This window comes from Salvelinus alpinus, chromosome 9, assembly GCF_045679555.1.
Source record: "Salvelinus alpinus chromosome 9, SLU_Salpinus.1, whole genome shotgun sequence".
Classification (NCBI taxonomy): domain Eukaryota; kingdom Metazoa; phylum Chordata; class Actinopteri; order Salmoniformes; family Salmonidae; genus Salvelinus; species Salvelinus alpinus.
This window is the reverse complement of record NC_092094.1, coordinates 46,661,208-46,682,314: the sequence shown is the minus strand read 5'-3', so window position 1 is coordinate 46,682,314 and position 21,107 is coordinate 46,661,208. Positions and strand designations below refer to the sequence as shown.

The window sequence follows — 21,107 nt, the reverse complement described above, 5'->3', positions numbered from 1 at the left end:
GTTGCATAATATCCTGACATTGCTCAAATGTAGCTGATGGACACAAGTACATCCCCCTTTAAAACCTGTAGATGAGAATTTAAGATATTAAGGAAAATATGATTTGCCATGTTAGCTAAACATGCCCTTATTTCTCTTTACACAGATAGAAGAGGCTCTCTGCGTGTCTGCCCTTTTAAGAATGTAATTGTGTCTCTCTGTGGCTAAAAATGTCCACATGTCCTTTTGCACAGCTAAAGGGTGTGATAATCCTCACACAGGACGCTCCCGAAAGCCCCTGACAAGCGGTTGCAGCTGTACTACCCCGACCACAGCCAACAGCTAAAGTTCAAAGACACCCCAAGGCGCTAGCTATCAAGTTACTCGAATTGAGTACAAGCTTATGGTATTGACCACCTATTTAATCATATTGGTGATTGATGGGAGAGACTTTGATGTTTGCTGAAGTTAGCTACATAAATCATAAGGTGAATAACTGCACTTGGTTTGATAGAGACATTACATTTTGTACAGTGTGTGAAGAGAGACCTGCTTGTACAGATTGGCTGTTGCACTGTGACGCTATAGGGAATATACAGTACGCGCACAAGGCTGCGTCTTATGTTCTGTCATCCCACTCTATTTGGAAAAAGAAAATCTGCGTCTTGGAAAACGGCCTTCCATACTTTCTCAAAGCATGAGTCAGATAGAGACAAAGAGATTGAATTCAGTCACATTCAGTTAGGTTTCTATTGTATATTAAGAAAACCATTTCAACACACCAGAAAGACTAATATACACAGCATTGTCTTGACATGAGAACAGATTCAAACTGTCTCAAGCTGATATGCGGTAAGAAGTATGGTTTTACTATGGTTTTTACCCTTTCTGTTTTCCCAATCAACCATACATCAACATTGACCCATGATTGTGTTGTAATCTTACTATTAGGTTTACACCCCTTTCATAACTTCTGCCATGTTTATTTACCAAGAGAACGAAGCAGAAGACAAAATATCTGTTGTTTGCTCTAACATGGACAATAAAGTTGTATTGTATGAGCCCTATACAGTATCTAATGAATCTAACAGTAATGCATCAGAGTACAGGAAACAGATGTGTCATCACAAAGTCCTAACACGCCTGGATGGGAGCGAATTGAAATCAAATACGTCAGCTAAAATTACAACCACACTCACTACTGCTTGACAACCTCCAGTGGTGCCATGTAGAGTTCACCTCCTAAAGGTCAGTGGTGTGATGGATGGAGTCCCACAGTAAGAATAAGGCATGAGATGTCTTCATCACAGAAACGGACGGTGGGCCGGTCCATCTTTAGGCCAGTGGGCTTTTTTGTAAAAAATCACATAAAATGGCCCTGTTATTAAGAAATGTTATTATGATTTTGGTGCAGAATGATCATCATTTGACTAATGGGCTGATGGTGGCTGCTTATACCTCCCGAATCTGGGTCAGACTGAATCTGTGTCCGAAATGGCACCCTATTCACTATATAATGCACTACTTTTGACTAGAGCCCTATGGGCCCTGGTCAAAAGTATTGCACTATATAGGGAATAGGGTGCCATATCGGACACAGATTCAGTCCCATTTCACGTACACCGACCAAAAATAGTTTAGTGAACTGGCCCATTTGACCCCAGTGTGTCAGAAATGCTTGGGAAGATTTATGGTCCCAGTCCGCCCCTGCTTCATCACAAAAGTTCTGCATGCAGTATGCTTCACATTGTGGGAAATGTTTTTTAAATGTGTCCCAAGGGTACTGTAAATACGCATGTGGTCAATTATATTATTTGTTGAAAGATTGCAGGAAATGACAGTTTTTTTTCTTCTACTACGTTGTCAGAAAAGTGATTCATAGACATAATATTTTGTTAACCATATTTATTTATTAAATAACAAAGTAATAACATACTATAAATTGATATTATGAATCTGGAGGCATCTGGTACAAAATAAATCTAATTTAGACTGTTTTAAAATCAGTTTAATTTACACCAAATACAATAATGCAATAAAAGTAGTTATTATCAATAATTAATCTAAGCAATGGTCCACAGCCTTGTATCTGGTGTGTTATTTGAACGCAAGGCTTTGAACTAATGTGTTCAAATAACATACATGCTGTCAAGATGCATCAATAGTATGGCCAATGTGTAGAAAAGGCACATAACATTCTATTAGAAAAATAATATTATTGTGTGCTCCATTGAACTGAAAAAGGGTCTGCCTTGAACTAGGTGACGCTCATAAGAGTATAGCGTAGTAGAGTAATTCAAGGATAACATCCTCGCCTGTTAATATAATTTTAATAAGAATGTTCTGAAATATATATATATATATATACAGTATATATATACACACAGTATTTCTTGATGGAATTTTACTAACTTTAACGTACATTTACATTATACTCTTTGCAGTATGCTACACACCAATCATTTTATACATTTGACATCTACATTTGCGAGTTCATGTATTCTCAGATGAGGCATAATGAAAAATAATTCAACTTAATTGTGGAGCACTTCATAAACACTGAAATATATTTTCACAGGTCTCAACCTATTCTACTATTTCCTTTCATCGGTTGTTTCTCCCCCTGACAAACCAGCCAGATCACAGATAACAAGTAAAGACTGAAACAGGCCATAAAGTCATAATGGTAAGCAGCAAAAAAAAACACCACAAACAGGACGGTGTATAACAGTGCTTTTGAGAGATTATGCCAAGAAAATGTTTCTCTCCACCACATGACATTGCTCCTGGTGCTATCCTGCCCTCCCTCCACAACGGGCACTGCACTTGTAGACTGATGCTCCACAGTCTCTGTGTCTGGCTGATCTTCCAGGTTGCTTGCCTCATCCGCAGACTCACTGATGGATGGCATGGACAGCCTGCTGCCTCTTCTACTTATTGAGGGCCGTTTCCCAAGACTCAAGTCCTTGTTTCGCTGCTTCTGTGCAGCCCTCAGACTGTGCATGTACAGCTCCATCTCATCGTCTGACAGGGACTCTGTGGACGCGTTGTCTGTTTCAGCCCCACCTTCACCTTCTTTCTCACTGGCAGGTTCATCTGTTTGAATGTAGGATTCCCCGTCTCCTTTGATGGAATCCATTTCCTCTCCTCCAAGATGATTGGTGTCCGGCGTTACGTCATTGTAGCAAAGATTTGACACTTCATCCGTCTTTAATGTATTTTCTTCTGGGCCTGATTTTTCTGCAACATTTACATTTGTGCTCTCACCCCCCTTACCCTTACCCTCACAAGTATTGTCCATTGGGTTGCTTAACTCATCCACCAATTCATTTTGATAATCTACTTTGTCTTTCTCTGCTTCCTCCTCCTTCTCTTCCTCTACAATCTCCTCTTCCTCCCACTCTATCCATTTCACATCCCCCTCCTCTAATTCCTCCAGCTCTTCTTCAACAACCATCTCATCCTCCATTTCTTTCTCTATTTCCTCCTCTCCTTTCACCAGCTCTTCCTCTTCCTCCACCCTTCCTTGTATCTTTTCCCATAACATAATTTCTTCTTTGTCCTTATCCACCTCTTCTACTGCCAACTCCTCCTTGGTCACCTCCTTTCCCACTTCCTCCTCTGTTGCCTCCACCTCCCCTACCTCCTCCAATTCCTTTTCCCCAGCCATCATCTCCACTTCTACCTCTCGCACAACTACTTTCTCTTCTTCCCATTCGCCCTCTTCCACATATTCCCCCATCATCTCCTCCTCTTCCTCTTCCACAGTCCCCTCCCAGTCTTTTTCTATTATATTGTTCTTTAGTAGTGGTTGTCCATCACTTGGACCTTTCTCGTTCTCTGTAGGAACTAAATCCTCCTTATTTTTCATAATTACCGGGTCATCTTCCTTATGAATATCTTCTTCTTTGGACATTGGGACCTTGTCAGTGTCTTTATCATAATCATCCCGCACATAGTTTGTCATCGCGCCTTCTTCCTCACTATAATCCTTACTGTCAATTGAATGCCTGTTTTCTTCATTACAAAAGGTGTTTGACACTTCAAATGATAGTTCACCCTTCACTTGATCTGTTTGTTTTCTCATCAACTTCTCCAATGATGTCCATTCCGTAATGACAATGGGATCCTCTTTTAACATTGTCCCACTGGTTTCTTCCTCCAGTGTGTCCGTACAGGTCACAGCTAAGTTTTGGTGCTCAGCGGGGATCTTTTCCTCCACCTTTGTTGTTGAAGTGAAAACTTTTAGGTCAGCATACACAGGCTCTAGCATGGCTATATATGTGCCTACTAATTCTGTGAATGTGCCTGTTGACCATTCATCAGTGTTGGCTGAGGAAGGGTTCTCCATTTCCTCTGACTCATCAGGTCTCTCATATCCACCACTGGCCCCCTGCAAAGTCATTTCAGCAGAGACATGTGTTGACCCCATTTCAGTTTGTGACTGTAAGAAACTACCTTGTGTTGTGTCTATCAAGGTTTGTGTTTGGGAAAGTGTTGTGTCTGGAGGAGTTTGTGAAAGTGTTGTGTCTGGAGGAGTTTGTGAAAGTGTTGTGTTTGGTAATGGGGTTTGTGTCTGGAAAAACATGCTGTCCTGGTGGATCTGGGACTGGGGAGGCAGAATGTTCTCTTCAGGCCCCTGGAGGCCTGAGTCCTCATTGGGGATTTGTGCCCTGAGAGCAGCAGCAGTGTGCAGGGCAGTGTGAGCCCTGGGAAAACCCCCTGCCTCTTCTGACAGAGGTTCAAGTTCAGACTCTTTTTCTGCACTTAATCCAGAGATGAAATGTCCTTGGTTTGATTCAAGATATTGCTGTTGATCTACACGCTTTTCTTCAGGTGTCCCGTGGGTATCAGCTGAAACACGGGAGTGAGCTTCTACGTAACTCTGGACTGTACAGCCTGTTGAATCCCTTCCATGCAATGTCCCCCTTGTTCGATTCCCAATATCGGTTGAGCTCTGGCTCTTACTCGCCACTCTACCAAATACCTGACAGTATAGTGGGGCCACAACATTTCCAAACGTAAAGCTATTGGTCTGGCTGCCTGGGACTAAGCCTGCTGTGCTGTTCCCCAACCTTACAGTGTTATCTGAATGTGTTCCTTCTGTGCTGATGGCAGATCCACCCTTCTCCGGTTCCATCTGCATCAGAGCACTTCCCTCCACTTTAGAAACAGACGTATCACCATTTTGGCTCAGAGCAGCAGGTTGATCAGTTAAATCTGACTTGTTGCTGGGGATTGGTGAGGCATGTTCCTCTCCCAGCTCGGATGGGGCTGAGCTGACCATTGAGTCCATGTTCTCAGGTTTCACTGACTCCTCACAAGACGTGCTGTCCCTGAGACCAGGAGACAATTTGTTGCACGTAGCCAGAGAATCTGAAGTCGCCTGCAGCCCAAACTTTTTCCTGTGCTGTGGTGGCAGTGGTTGTACCTCAGGCCCATTTGAAGGGGTTTCCTGTGGGAATGTGCTTTCCTGTGGGATCTGTGATGGTTCCACTGCTCCCTTCTCTTTCTCTTGGGTCTCATCCTCTCTCTGGATGAAGCAGTCCTGCACCTTCACCAATCGTGCTGCCTTTCGTCGGTTTCTCCGGCTGGAGTTCTGGTTGCTCTCAATCTGTCAAACAGTAAGAAGGATAGATTCAATTCTCACACAATGCCTCCTCAATGGTTAGGCTAGTTTGGGGATGATGACATTTAGATTGGCAGGTTCAGATTAAATATTGCTCATGACCAAGCCAAAATATATTTTTAAACATTTCATTTTGGCACCCCAAACCAAATCTCACATGAGCACTGGCCTCTGGCCAGTAACATTTGAATGTTTGAGTTTGTAATGTAACCATTGCAATGTGTTGCTTAGTCACTCATGTGACTATGTAAGACCTCTCTAAGCTCCTGTCATGGAATATATATAAATACTTGGCATTTGACTCAAGTGTCATAAAGATGCAACTAGCACAGTATGTTAAAGTAGTGACTACCAGGGCTCGGACATCAGTGATCACATGACATATTGAGAAAGAGCAACAGGGTTCACTATCTCCTGTTTCTGAGGTCACCCCAAGCTGTTTAAAGATGACCTATAAAGAAATCACTCCGCCATTTCCTGGTTGCTAAAATTCTAATAGTTTGCTTAATTTCAATTTATGTGACAAAATAAGCAAGTTTAGTGTAGAGAATCATTGTACCATCTAAACCGCTGGGAAATATATTTTCCATAACCAAAAACATTGTATTTTCAGCTGGTATACAAAACCGAAAGTAAAAGACGCAAAAACGAAACTTAGAAATAGAGCACATAGAACGCTTCTTATACTTGCTTTCAATGAGCATGACAGATCTATAACACACAGTTCTATGTGAATTTAGTGGGTCGCTCAAAAAGTTACATATTGCAGCTTTAAGCCTAACCATGGCATTTTACCATGCTATTTACTGTAGATTACATAAAAACTTAATTAAACCTTGCATTAATCATCATTGAAGGCCACAATAACAAGTAAGGCTCATTTGAAAATCGTACATAAATGCTATGTCAAGCTATGTATCACAAAAGCGTATGTTGTAAGAAAACCCTGGATACGTGACTCATCTGTAAAAGTTCTGAAATCCAAATGCTGCAAGTGTTACTCACCAGTAATTTCTGATGATCATCTTCGAGTGCTCCTGACTGAGACTCAGAGATGTTCACATTAGTCATCTCTCCTCCATGTTTGTTTACATCTAGAGAGGAAAAATCATAATTTACATTAGTTAATGATTTAATGTAATTGATTTTAGTGTATGGACGAGTCATTTAACTTTTTAATAATTTAGTACAATGAATGATTACCTGACGATTCATCACTGGTTGATGACCAGTTTTCATCACAGGGAAATTCATGACTGTAAATAAATGAAATGAAAGCTCAGGAAAAAAGACCCAACAACAATTGTCCAACATTTACTGTTAAATCATAATTTCATAATAAACTGCAAGTTGGCTTATTTTTAGGAAGCAAATATATCTAGATATATGTAAAACTGTGTATTTTGAGGCGAGGCATTATCAATGTGAAAGCATCATAGCTTTCACACGACTGGACCACTGGACTGGACCACACATTTTCAAAAACGTACTGCTGTAGCATTCAATCATTCCATCAATCTACACACACTCAAAACAAGCATGTTTTGATTAATCTGATCATCCTCACATGTTGACTTTCAGGATGCTTTTCCTACGCTCGGTTTTGTATTTTTGTGCTTTATCTTCCAGCTCTTTGACTTTCTGGTGACAAAACATCACATAGTTCCGGTCACTATTGTTGGCCCAGAAAGTCCCAACAGGGGTCTCATACCGGAGACAGAAGTCCACTCTGGCCCCCTTTTCCCCAAAGGGGGGCACCAGGGTGAGCTTGAAGGAGAAGCAGTCAGTGTCTCCATTGCTGGACCCTGGTATGTACTCTGCCAGCAGGTCAAAGTGCGTGGCCCAGGCATCTAGAGAGGTGCGGATGTACACCATCTTATCAAATGAGACATTGAGAACACGGACCACGCCCCGCAGTATCGTAGTCCCGTGGAGTAACTTAATGCTCTCCAGCTCTAGCTTCTGCTCCTGAACTCTCAGGACCATGGCTTCTTCGGACGGTGGAGGAGTGTATAAGGAGGACAAGTAGTATTCCTCTACCTCTTTCTCTCCCTCAAGGGCGTCGAAATTCAGCGGGATGGTTATGTCCCACGAGTCAAACTCTTTCACGTTCACCAGGTTTTGGCCGAGGGCGTCCGCAAAGGACACCCTCCTGGAGCTTGACAGTGTCAGCTCGAGCTCACAGTCCTTTAAGTCATTGGAGCTCCTTCTCCGTGGTAGAGGGGAGGACCTGGGCCTGATGCCGCCGATCACCTCCGCGTCAATCGCCTCGTCCCCGTCCCAGGTGATGAGCCCTGGGACACCCAAGAGGCTGCTGATCCCAGTGGGTCTTGGTTCAGCCGCAGCAGACTCCATTGGGCTGTCTAGTGACAGAGTGAAGGGGAATCACAGAGCCAAGTTCTCTGCTTCTCTCTGGCAACTGACATTCAACATGTTGTGACTAAACAGATGGAGTCGAGTTACAGATGACATTGTAGCGAGGGCCAGCACTATAAATAGGTCAGAAGGGACTTCAACTATGCAGTGTGGGCTCAGGAGAACACTGAGAAAATAATCTCAATGCCTGTTCTTTGAGACACTGCTCCACAACAATGATATAAATAGTCAAACATTTGAGTTATAGGCTGATCTTAACTAACTTCGCTATTTGATTCAAACTAATCTCGGCACCCAGAACCAGACCTCAGGTGTGCACTGTTAAGTCTGTCACTAAAGACTATATTTGAACCAGAACAAACATTTTCTAGGATAGTTTGTTGTCTCCTATGTGTAATGTTATGTTAGTCAACTTCTCCTAATGAGGGTCAAAGGGTTAATCATGTTTTAAATACTGGATAAAACATGTTTTGTTATTAAGGTGATACTCCTTGTATAGACACTTCAGGTTAACTGCCAACACGCCCCAAAATGTTTAAAATATTAGAAGCCTTTTTTTCTCTCAGATTGACAAACTCGGCACTACGTGGAACATTACATAATTTGCTTCATCAAAAATGACAAGTGTTATTTGTGCAAATCAAAATGGCAAACAATGACAACATAGCTCCAGTCTGTTATCTCAGTGAGATTTAGCTAGCTGCATCTTATAAGAACTCACAATCTACTGTTTCCTATTTGATGAATGATGAATGTTTCATGAGAGTTGACCTTTTATCTGTGTAGGAATGTGGCACGCAGGTACTGAATGTGATTAATAAAAGAGGAGCTACAAAAAGAGTCGAACAGACCGTTCAAACCATCGCAGGAAAGACAGGTAGCCTACAACAGAAATGTCTTTCCACTAATAGCAAAGACAGCATGTAGAATATGCACCACAACAAACCTGCCAAGAGAGGGCCGCCCACCAAAACTCATGGACCAGGCAAGGAGAGCATTAATCAGAGAGGCAACAAAGAAGCCACAGATAACCCTGAAGGAGCTACAAACCCAACACCTCTCATCACCCCGAGAACACCATCCATGTTTTTCATCGGCAGGGACTAGAAAACTGGTCAGAATTGAAGGAATGATGGATGGCGCTAAATACAGCGAAATTCTTGAGGGAAATCTGTTTCAGTCTTCCAGTGATTTGAGACTGGGATGGAGGTTCAACTTCCAGCAGGACAATGACCCTAAGCAAACTGCTAAAGCAACACTTGAGTGGTTTAAGGGGAAACATTTAAATGTCTTGGAATGGCCTAGTCAAAGCCCAGACCTCAATCCAATTGTGAATTTGTGGTATGACTTAAAGATTGATGTACACCAGCGGAACCCATCAAACTTGAAGTAGCTGGAGCAGTTTTGGAATGGGCAAAAATCCCAGTGGCTAGATGTGCCAAGCTTATAGAGACATACCCCAAGAGACTTGCAGCTGTAATTGCTGCAAAAGGTGGCTCTACAAAGTATTGCCTTTGTGGGGGTGAATAGTTATACACGCTCAAGTAATTTTTTTGTGTCTTATTTCTTGTTTGTTTCACAATAAACAATATTTTGCATCTTCAAAGTGGTAGGCATGTTGTGTAAATCAAATGATACAAACCCCCCCCCCAAAAATCTATTTTAATTCCAGGTTGTAAGGCAACAAAATAGGAAAAATGCCAAGGGGGGTGAGTACTTTCACAAGCCACTGTATCTGAAACGAAACAGACCATGTAAAACCAGACCCATATGCCACATAACGTCCCCAGCAGCACAGACTGTGCAATGTAATGTTTCTCTCTGCTCCTCCCTCACATGACAGACTGGCAGGACCACCCTACAGATGGGCAATGGTGTCAATCCCCAGAAGGCCACTCTGACAGTGGTTCACACTCATGGGAGCATAGTGAACGCAACAGGACTGACGAACGCTCCAGCCGCCATGACCTCTGGTATGCTCTAGGGAATCTCAGTTACAAAAATAAATATCAGTTGTCATGGTAACTTCAGTGTTGTGTATTATCTTGTCATTCCCAGGCCCACAGACTCCCTCTACTCCAATGACCTTAGGGCATGGGAAAAATGGCTCCAAGCACAACTGGGACCCGTTCGCGTTAAACATCGAGCTGCCAGTGTGCTCCATGAACACCAGCGGCATGCTGTACAAGATTAGACTGGTCTCATGTAGCTGTAGGTGTGGCCACAAAGTGGAGCTCTTGGTTTAAAGATGAGGACAGTTTAGGCTCCATTACTTTCCTCTGCCCTGGCTGGAGACCGTGGCCACTCTGATTACCAGTAATTGCAGTATCACGACTGGAAGTAGAAATGAGTGTAAACACAGATTTGATTTTAGCCAAAGTTGAGGAGTGGCAGGGAATAGGGGTGAAAGAGGTGATAGGTTCGCCGCTATGGAGTTGACTATTTTTAAGAAACCCAGCTGAAAAAAGCTGTCTGAAAGAAGCCATATATTCTTCACTCAACTTGAGAATACATGGGTTATGGTGAATGATGCCTATCTCCATTTAAATAATTGTTGCCATGTTCGCTTGTCTTGTCTCTGCCGCCTGTCCATTCCACTGGTACAGGCCCATTGAATTTGAGGGCATGTCAGGACAGGCGAGCGGCAGGGATTGGAAGAGAAGCATCCGCTATGCAGGGCGTCCACTGCAGTGCCTCATCCAGGTGAGCAAGCCAGCCCACTCAGCCCACAGTCTGTCAGTCGTGACAGTCTCTGATGGCACTTCTTTTTATTTTTGGAACTCTTCAAACCCGGTATAAGATAAACACACATAAGACACGGACAAATGTGTCGAATTGCAGGAAATGAGCTTTAAAACAGCAACATGTTCTCTCTGCCACATGGGAAAATGTGTAGAAGTGCAAAACATTTGCATTCAAACAACGTAATGTTCTCTCCACCAAAAGGAGGGATGTAAACAGTTAGAGCAGTTTCATGTTTAATTCCTGGCATTATCAGGTTTAATTTAAAGTGTTCAGATACATCTATCTCAGAAAGATCTGACCAAAACATAATCAGAAACTCAACCAAAACGATGCATCCAACCAGTGTGTAGAGACACAATCTTGATGTAGTCATTGTGTGCTAGAAATGTGGGACCAAACCACAATTTGACTACTTGAATACACTATACAGTGCATTCGGAAAGTATTCAGACCCCTTCACTTTTTCAAAATGTTGTTACGTTACAGTCTAATTCTAAAATTTATTAAATTGTTTTTTTCCCTCATCAATCTACACACAATACCCCATAATGAAAAAGCAAAAACTGTTTTTTAGAATTTTTTCTAATTTATAAAAACTTTAAAACTGAAATATGACATTTACATAAGTATTCAGAACCTTTGCTATGAGACTCGAAATTGAGCTCAGGTGCATCCTGTTTCCATGTATCATCCTTGAGATGTTACTACAACTTAATTGGAGTCCACCTGTGGTAAATTCAACTGATTGTACATGATTTGGAAAGGCACATACCTGTCCATTTAAGGTCCCACAGCGGACAGTATATGTCAGAGCAGAAACCAAGCCATGAGGTCGAAGGAATTGTCTGTAGAGGTCCGAGACAGGATTGTGTTGAGGCACAGATCTTGGGATTTAATAAATCATATTAAATTGAGGATTCAGAAAGCATTTCTAAACTTGTTAGGCATCTTGGTAGAGAATTGCAACACCAGGATGGTGTGTTTGATTCCCGGGGAACACCCATACGTAAAATGGTATGCATGCATGACTAAGTTGCTTTGGATAAAAGCATCTGCTAAATGGCATATGTTATTTTATAATATATTACTCTAAAACATTTCTAGGATGGTCCAACCAAGGAACTACAGGAAAAGGAGGGCCGAACATGCCCACATTTACATCAACGGGGCTGTAGTGGAGTGGGTTAAAACTTCTTCGGGATTGGTGTCCCTTCCACGGGACGGTTGAGCTAACTTAGGCTAATGCGATTAGCATGAGGTTGTAAGTAACAAGAAAATGTCCCAGGACATAGACATATCTGATATTGGCAGAAAGCTTAGATTCTTGTTAATCTAACTGCACTGTCCAATTTACAGTAGCTATTACAGTGAAAGAATACCACGCTATTGTTTGAGGAGAGTGCACAATTTTGAACACGAAGTTATTAATAAACAAATTAGGCACATTTGGGCAGTCTTGATTCAACATTTTGAACAAAAATGCAATGGTTCATTTGATCAGTATAAAACTTTGCACATAGACTGATGCCATCTAGTAGCCAAAATCTAAATTGCACCTGGGCTGGAATAATACATGATGGCCTTTCTCTTGTATTTCAAAGATGATGGTACAAAAAAAATACAAAATAATGTTTTTTTTCCCTTCTTCATATTATCTTTTACCAGATCTATTGTGTTATATACTACTACATTCCTTTCACATTTCCATAGACTTCAAAGTGTTTCCTTTCAAATGGTACCAAGAATATGCATATCCTTGCTTCAGGGCCTGAGCTACAGGCAGTTAGATTTGGGTATGTCATTTTACGCGGAAATTGAAAAAAAAGGGGATAATCCTAATCCTTAACTCTATGCGACGGAGATGTGTCGTGCTGCATGATGCAAATGGTGGTCACACCAGATACCAACAGGTTTTCTGATCCACACCCCTACCTTTTATTTAAAGGGATCTGTGACCAACATATACATATCTGTATTCCCAGTCATGTGAAATCCATAGATTAGGGCCTAATGAGTTTATTTTAATTGACTGATTTCCTTATATTGAATTGTAACTCAGTAAAATCTTTGAAATCTTTGCATTTATATTCCTTTGCTAGCAAAAACATTCCCCCGGTCATCACTCATTAACACAGCCACAAAGTCAGAATTATGTCATGCCCGTTGCCACACATTTCTTTCCAGATTTTTTTTGTCGTATTTTACCTCCCTTTTTCGTGATATCCAATTGTGACCTTGTCTCATTGCTGAAACTCCCCAACGGGCTCAGGAGAGGCGAAGTGTGACTCATGCGTCCTCCGAAACATGACCCGCCAAACCACGCTCTTTAACAGCTGCCCAAGCCAGCCGCACCAATGTGTCAGAGGAAACACTGGTCAAATGACGACCAGCCTGCAGGCGCCTGGCCCGCCACAAGGAGTCCCTAGAGTGCAATGAGCCAAGTAAAGACCCCCCAGCCAAACTCTCTCCTAACCCAGACGACACTGGGCCAATTGTGCGACGCCCTATGGGACTCCCGGTCATGGCCGGTTGTAACACAGCCTGGGATCAAACCTTTGGTCTGTAGTGACGCCTCAATCACTGTGATGCAGTGCCTTAGACTGCTGCGCCACTCGGGAGGCCCTTAACATTTTATTTTTAACCTAACCTTAACCCTAACCTTAACCACACTGATAACCTTATGCCTAACCCTAACCTTAAATTAAGATCAAAAAGCAAATTGTTAATGAATTTTTACAATATAGTTGTGCTGTTTAGTGGAAACCATTCCCTCTGGCCTCAAGGGAGAAAAAACAACAGGCCCTACCTTCCAGGTAGCTAATTAGCAAAGGACATAGCTAGCTAGCTAATGGCTCCACTGAAAAAAGAAAGACTACACTCTTAAAATCTGTGGTAGATGTGTCGCGCTTGTGGGGAAAACTCTCCCAATAAGAGTTACAAACACAATCTCTTTATTGCCAAGACGTCATACAAATACGATACAAGACACATGAGGGAAAGTGTTGTGGAAGATAATTGGTTGGTAGCTTAAGCCAATGAGTAATGCGCCGGGAGATTCACCAAGCACTCTGTATTGGCTAGCGAAGGCCAAGTTTGATGCGTTGGTTCACCAGACCTTCTGCACATTTGGGCAGAAGTGTCTGGGAACGAGATTGGTCCTTGCTATTCGAGATCCCTGGGACATCCATACCCCATTGAAGTTTAAATTTTAAATGGTTATGGTTAGGATTTGGTAAGGGTTATGGTTATGATTAAGCGTAGGGGTTAAGGTTAGCGTTTAGGGGAGGGATGTCCCAAGGATTCCGGGTAGAGCTAACTGAATGAGATTAGGTGTAATGTGACTAACTTGACTTTAGAGCATGTGCCATACTTCAGCACCTTCATAAAGCACGTTTATACCATATTCAACATAGTGGGTATGTCACATTTGACATTGGTGATTACTGTATGTCACACAGTTATGCCACCTTTATGAACCATGACATATGTTTATAGATGCTTTGTAACACATTTATGTAGTAGTTATGAAGGCATTATGAAGAGTTTATGAAGCCTTTATAAGCTGAACGTCATTTAAAGAGGGACTGCATTTTGTCCAAATGGGGGGGACAAGATATATAGTGTAAAGTGCTTTCATTTCAAATTAAAGGTGACATTCTTCACTATTGCCTCATATGAAACATTAGATCACAAATCCAAAATGCTGGGGTATAGAGCCAAATTAAACATTTTCACTTCACTGTCCAAATACATAAGGAGCGGAGTGTACACCTGATTGTTTAGAATGCAGAGATATGATTGATTTCTCAGGAGCGCATTCTCAACCTCCACGCTGCCTCCTGTACTTGTGCGGCCTGCTGCGACGACCTTCCGTTGATGAGCGAGTTGACTTTGCAGAGACAAGTATGTCGGTGAATGAATATCTTTTGAATATACTGGTAGCTCAAGGTGAAGCTCAAGGGATAGGATGTTAGAGGTGTAACATACAGGACTACTTGGTACAGACCAGCAGTGTGTCGTTTCCACGCCATGAAAATATTGATGATCACTTCTAAAAGCTTAGTTGTGAAATTCACCTTTCACATTCTGTCCCATCACACTGTTATATTTTTTCACCAGTACCAAGAATATGCAGGGGAAAACATGAATATGGTAAGTAGAATTTATTTATGACAATCCAGCCAGAAAGTAGACAAACAACAGCAAATCATGTGTGTCTGCCACGTTTTTCCCTGATGTCCTGGCTATAACAGATCTCTAGGCTGGCAGACATAAAGGGCAGACTCAGGGGCATTGGCTTATTGTTTGTAAGATAGGGAGGGAAATAGTTTTCTACAACACAGCATACATTTTGTTTCACAGCTGCTTTTGCCATCTGCAGCAAAGGCAATCTTTGCTGAGCTTGGTGCTCACATGAAACAGAACATTCAGCCGTCTAAGCATTTCTTATAGAACTCCAACTCTTTTTTTGTACAGAAACTAATCAACCTGTCCAACAGTTCACGCAAATAAATCATAGAAGTCATGAAAAAGTAATCACGGTTGTTGCTCACCAAGCATTGCACTTTCCCCTTTTCTTCTTGTCCAGATGGGTCCGGTCTGACTGCTTGTCCCTTACAAGAGGTGCAAGAAGGAGAACGAGCAGCCGACCGCTCCAGAGAAAATGGACCAACCACCGCCCAAGAACATCAGACCGGCACCGGGGGTGACGTGAGTTACACACAAACACAGGCACACACACACACACAAAAAACCACACACACACACACACACACACACACACACACACACACACACACACACACACACACACACACACACACACACACACACACACACACACACACACACACACACACACACACACACACACACACACACACACACACACACACACTCTTCAGATGCCACAGACAGACAATGCAGAGAAATCCCTTACAGTGACTCTCAGCAGGCGTCTGTTGGAGGATAAAGAGTGTCTGACGTCCTCCTTTTAACCTATTGAATGACATAAATGGGTCCCATCTTTCAGAGGTAAGTCATTAAATAGGTGTTACAGGGGCTTTAGAGACGAGTCAAACAGAGGACAGAGGACAAGGTAAAGCCTGCTCAGTCATCACCTGTGATTACCTTGTCAAAATGGCACCACAGGGTAGTTGTTGGCACAGTTTTGGAAGGCCAGTCAGTGGACAAACTGTCTGAAAAACTGCTTTCGGTCAACTAATAAGTTGCATACCCCCTGTTGTAGGACAGTGGGTAAAATAGAGGTTCTCTGCTAGTATCTAGCACATCGAGTCCAACATTGTCCTAGGGGAAATTAAGCTCGTCTTTGCCTCAATCCAGCTCCATCTTTTCTTATCACTTATCACATTTGTCTGCTTCTTTTTATTTTTCAATTGCCGTGTTGGGGCAGTTGACTGCTATCGTGCTCTCGAATAAAATGGAGTCATACGTCTTTTGAATTGTTTTATCAACAGTATAAAAGTTGCCAGATTTATTTTAGACATACTGCATATTGGACCATATCTTTATGACATTGCATTGTTGATGGCTGGAAAAGTTCTGAAACTGTTTTTTTTCTCTTTTAGATCACACACAGCTCTATTGGCCATAATATCAATACAAAGTAGGTTGGCTTATACAAAGTGGTTTCTATACTAACGTTCAAAAGTTTGGGGTCACTTAGAAATGTCCTTGTTTTTTAAAGAAAAGCACATTTCTAGCTTTTCTTTCAAAAACAAGGACATTTCTAAGTGACCCCAAACTTTTGAACCGTAGTGTAAGTCCAACTGCCCCTGTAGATGGGGACAATATGGGCATTACTAAAGCACTCAAAAGTTTTTATTCTGAAATCAATCAGTTAATCAATCCGTAAGTTGTCATTGTTTCCCCCAGTCACAGTGTCTCAGTCAGGCCAGATCACCATCTCAGGGACCCTGAGCTTCGACTGGATGTCTCCAGGTGAGACCACAGCCATTCTTTCTGCACGTGCTGCACTGGGCGAGATCTTCACCAGTACAGCAGGTACCTACAGTAGGTCACCCCACCACCACAGTGCCACCACACAGCACACAATTAATGTTTACCCACTACACTTTGTGAAATAACCCATAGCTAGGCAATAGGCATCCATTTCTCAAAGGTCTTCAATTGAGAGGATATACTGTATATGGTTTTGAAATAACAGCTAAATCCAAAATGCATAGCTATTTACACAAGCAAAGTGGATCCTACAGATGTATTTGCCTAGTCTTCAGGCAGGACTCGGCGTGCACATTTAACATATTGCCCTAAGTAATATGTAGAATGGCGCCGGAGAGGATGGCTGATGTTTTACATGCTCCTAACCAACTGTGCTATTTTGTTAGTTTTTTTGCATTGTTTGAAACTTGTTTTTTTTACTCATTTTGTACATAATGTTGCCGCTATCATCTCTTATGACCGAAAATAACTTCTGGACATCAAAACAGTGATTACTCAACTCAAACTGGAAGAATAATTTTTCTTTAACGAGTCTGACGCAAAGGATATACTGCTTTCTCGGGATTGGGCCCAAATCCCTGTCATTTGCGTGCAGAAAATGGGAGCAGAGGTCAGGCTGCCTTCTGAGAATTCGTAAAATGGATGACCTTCAATCAAGATGACCTTTTCCCCTCAGGAGACTGAAAAGATTTGGCATGGATCCCCAGATCCTCAAAAAGCTCTATAGGTGCACCATCGAGAGCATCCTGACTGGTTGCATCAATGCCTGGTATGGTAACTGCTCGGCATCTGATCACAGGGCGCAAAAGAGGGTAATGCGTACGGCCATGTACATCACTGGGGCCAAGCTTCCAGCCATCCAGGACCTCTATACTGGGCGGTGTCAGAGGAAAGCCCAAACATCTTTCAAAGACTCCAGTCATAGACTGTTCTCTCTGCTACCGCACAGCAAGCGGTACCGGAGAGCCAAGTCTTGGACCAAAAGGCTCCTTAACGGCTTCTACCCCAAGCCGTAAGACTCACCCCCCTCCATTTGTTTTTTACACTGCTGTTACTTGCTGTTTATTATCTATGCATAGTCACTTTACCCATACCTACATGTACAAATTACCTCGACTAACCTGTACCCCCGCACATTGACTCGGTACCCGTACCCCCTGTATATAGCCTCGTTATTGTTATTTTATTGTCTTACTTTTTATTATTTTCTACTTTAGTTTATTTGGTCAATATTTTCTTAACTCTTTCTTGAACTGCACTGTTGGTTAAGGGTTCGTAAGTAAGCATTTCACGGTAAGGTCTACACATGTTGTATTCGGCTCATGTGACAAATAAAGTTTGATTTGATTTTAAGCATAAATTGTCATCTAGTCCTCTGCTCTGTGGGTTAGACAGATAGTGACAGTGTTGCACGGTATACCATAACTTCGGTACTTTTTTGAAACTCGAACATGAAAATGAAAAATCGTTCGGCACTAGAATTTTTGTTACTTTCAGTACTTCTGTCAAATGTTTCTTGTCATATACGGATTGAGAGGATCGAGTCTGTCTAGTAATTTGTCTGAAACTTCTCAAGGTGGCAGTAGTTAGCCAGGCTGCATTTGCGTATGCAGCTGACAGCACAAGCCACTTTTAAGAAGCAAGCAAGAAGAGAGAGAAAATGCCAACAATATGGCTTCTTCAAACGAAAACATTCCTATGCCTGCAACTTGTTGGCAAAACTGGCTGCAGAAGCAAACTATGGGAATACTTTGATTACAAAGCAGATGATGAGGGCCAGCCCACCGAAACAACTAAGTAAAAGGTTTTACTAAGCAGTGCAGTGAAAGGGTGGTTTAGTTCCAAAACGATATAAAACAAGTATTTTACACATGTCATTTGCATTGTAACCTTGTCATTATTCTACAAAATGTTCATTATGTTTTTGTGACAATTACATGAACATTCAGCATGACATTCAGGTTAGCATTATAATATGATTACACAAGCCAAAAGTAATAACCACAGTATCTCATACACTGGAGTCTTCAATTATGCTAGTGGAATAGAAGACTGCCATACAAGCTATTGGGAGGTCACCTGGTCTTGACAGAATACCCCCAGAGTGTAGATTTTTAGACTATTGCTTTAATCTCACTTAAAAAAAGAGACAAAGACCCCTTAATGTTCCAGTTATCATCCAATATCACTTTTGAATTCAGACATTAAAGCATTCGCTAAAGTGTTTGCCTTCCGCCTTGAACCTTACCTGACCAAACGCATTCACCACGACCAAACCGGCTTACTAAAAACACGTTTAGCCTCTGACAATGTCCCCGGTCTCTTACATGTCATTGATACAGTTAATAACGCTACCTGACGCTGACATTGTTCTTTTCTCTCTTAAAAAGTTGCAGTTTGCTCTCCATGTTCTATACCCTCACACTCAACTCTGGACCGCGAAGCCAGTTCCACTGCATTTTTTAATTCTTCCCCTTTAATCAGGGACTGAGACCTGGGACACCAGGTGTGTGCAATTAATTATCAGGTAGAACAGAAAAACAGCAGGCTCCGGACCTTCGCTAAGAGTTGAGTAACCCTGGTCTATACTGTATTCCCTATGGCCAGTATGACTGGCGTTTGCCATTCAGAGCCTCGACATTAAGTTCAGTACATCCATCCCCACTCCCTGTGAGTGATCAGTCTGTCAGACAGGTATCCTGCAGCTTACCTCTACTCAGCCAGCCATAATGGTGTGAGCCGCATCCTCTCAGTGGGACTGCACCCAACGTTAACCTAAAGTGGCTAGTGTGAAGCCTTGAATGGTAAGGTTGCTATGTCCTTGAAAGCTGGCTGGACTAGATGCTAGATGCAGACTAGATGCTGCTCTATGTGGATAGCATTGTTAGTTTGGGCCAAGGTGTGAAGGTTAACGTAACGGTCTTAGAAGATAGAGGTGAATGAAGTTTCTCTGTTGATATTAGTGTACAGATTTTTGCTGGTGCTCCTGCTTTGCTGTTTTGAGTCCATGTCCAAATTCTCTCAAACATTCCGCCTTTCTTGTCATTTTTTCCCTTCATTGGTAGGCTACTTATACAGTAAATGTACTAAACATGTTACCATTATATTGCTGCCCCATATGGAGTAATTTCAGAAGGAGATCATTGGCCTGAAGGGAAGCAGATTAGTATAGAAAGACATTTACAAGTTTCTTTCAAATGAATGTCCACGGAGGGAACAAGATCAGCAAAGAAATACATTTTAAAGTACTGGTATAAACTTTAGCTTTAGTCCCAGTTCCCTCCCTCTCCTACCTGTTGAGACTCCCTCCAGAAGCCCCCCTCCCTCCCTGCATTGTGCAGCCCCCTCTTAATTTAGAGTGCTGTTCTGAAGTACTGTCACGATCCCCTATCCCCACACACCCACACACACACACACACACACACACACACACACACACACACACACACACACACACACACACACACACACACACACACACACACACACACACACACACACACACACACACACACACACACACACACACACACACTTAAGCCCAGGCTCTAGGCTACTTCTGGAATTTAGTGGAGCACCATTTTTAAAGAAGTGTTAGCTCGTCACGACTGCTTTGTACTGTATATGTTAAAGCTATGGTAGATGCGTAGCCAGGTCAGCTCAGTACAGCTTGGTTTGGCTTGGTTCAGCTCAGTTGTATGAGAAGCCAGTGTGAGACTCAAAAGTGTATACGGAAGTGCTCTCCGTGCTGTATTGACATTTACATTTTAGTCGGATGGCATATTCTCATTTTTGTTCTCTCTGGCTACCTAGTTAGGTGGGCACTGTGTAATCCAGAGTCGGAGTCCTGCTCTCACCCCCTGATGCAGCTCAGTGTTTTTTCAAGTGAACAATGAGGAAGTTAGTTGAGGGTGTTATTTCTCTCCTCTCCCAGGAGAGTGTTTGGACTTTTATTCTCCCGGCTCTGGTGGCTGTGGGGCATTGTGCCAGGGAAGATAGCACCGCTATCTCCAGGAAACTGATCCTCTAATCCCACCAGGGCTTTACAGGTGGAGGTCACAGTCTTCACTCCTCTCAAAAGCCCCTTCTCTCCAGCAGTCTCTTTCTGTCTCTCTCACTCATTTCTCTCTCTCTTTCTCTGACTCAATTCAATGGGGGCATTATTGGCGTGGGAAACATGTTAACAGTGCCAAAGCAAGTGAAATAAACAATCATAAATTAACAATTAACTTCTCTAGGGTAGGGGGCAGCATTCGGAATTTTGGATGAAAAGCATGCCCATATAAACTGCCTGCTACTCGGGCCCAGAAAATATGATATGCATATAACTGGTACATTTGGATAGAAAACACTCTAAAGTTTCCAAAACTGTTAAAATAGTGTCTGTGAGTATAAC

General features: G+C 42.3%; 1 protein-coding gene and 1 pseudogene across 1 annotated transcript; one reads left to right on the top strand and one right to left on the bottom strand.

The window, feature by feature from the left end:
* Nucleotides 1–1,867: 1,867 nt before the first annotated feature.
* ppp1r3ab (protein phosphatase 1, regulatory subunit 3Ab) lies at nt 1,868–8,575 on the bottom strand. The gene is made up of 4 exons (XM_071326430.1): nt 7,176–8,575; nt 6,812–6,864; nt 6,614–6,702; nt 1,868–5,593 (listed from the first exon to the last, which is right to left on the bottom strand). The coding sequence occupies exons 1-4, from the start codon at nt 7,961–7,963 to the stop codon at nt 2,561–2,563; spliced, it is 3,963 nt and encodes a 1,320-aa protein (XP_071182531.1). The 5' UTR covers nt 7,964–8,575; the 3' UTR covers nt 1,868–2,560.
* A 1,249-nt stretch (nt 8,576–9,824) lies between these two features.
* LOC139530957 (deformed epidermal autoregulatory factor 1 homolog) lies at nt 9,825–15,443 on the top strand (annotated as a pseudogene).
* Nucleotides 15,444–21,107: the final 5,664 nt, after the last annotated feature.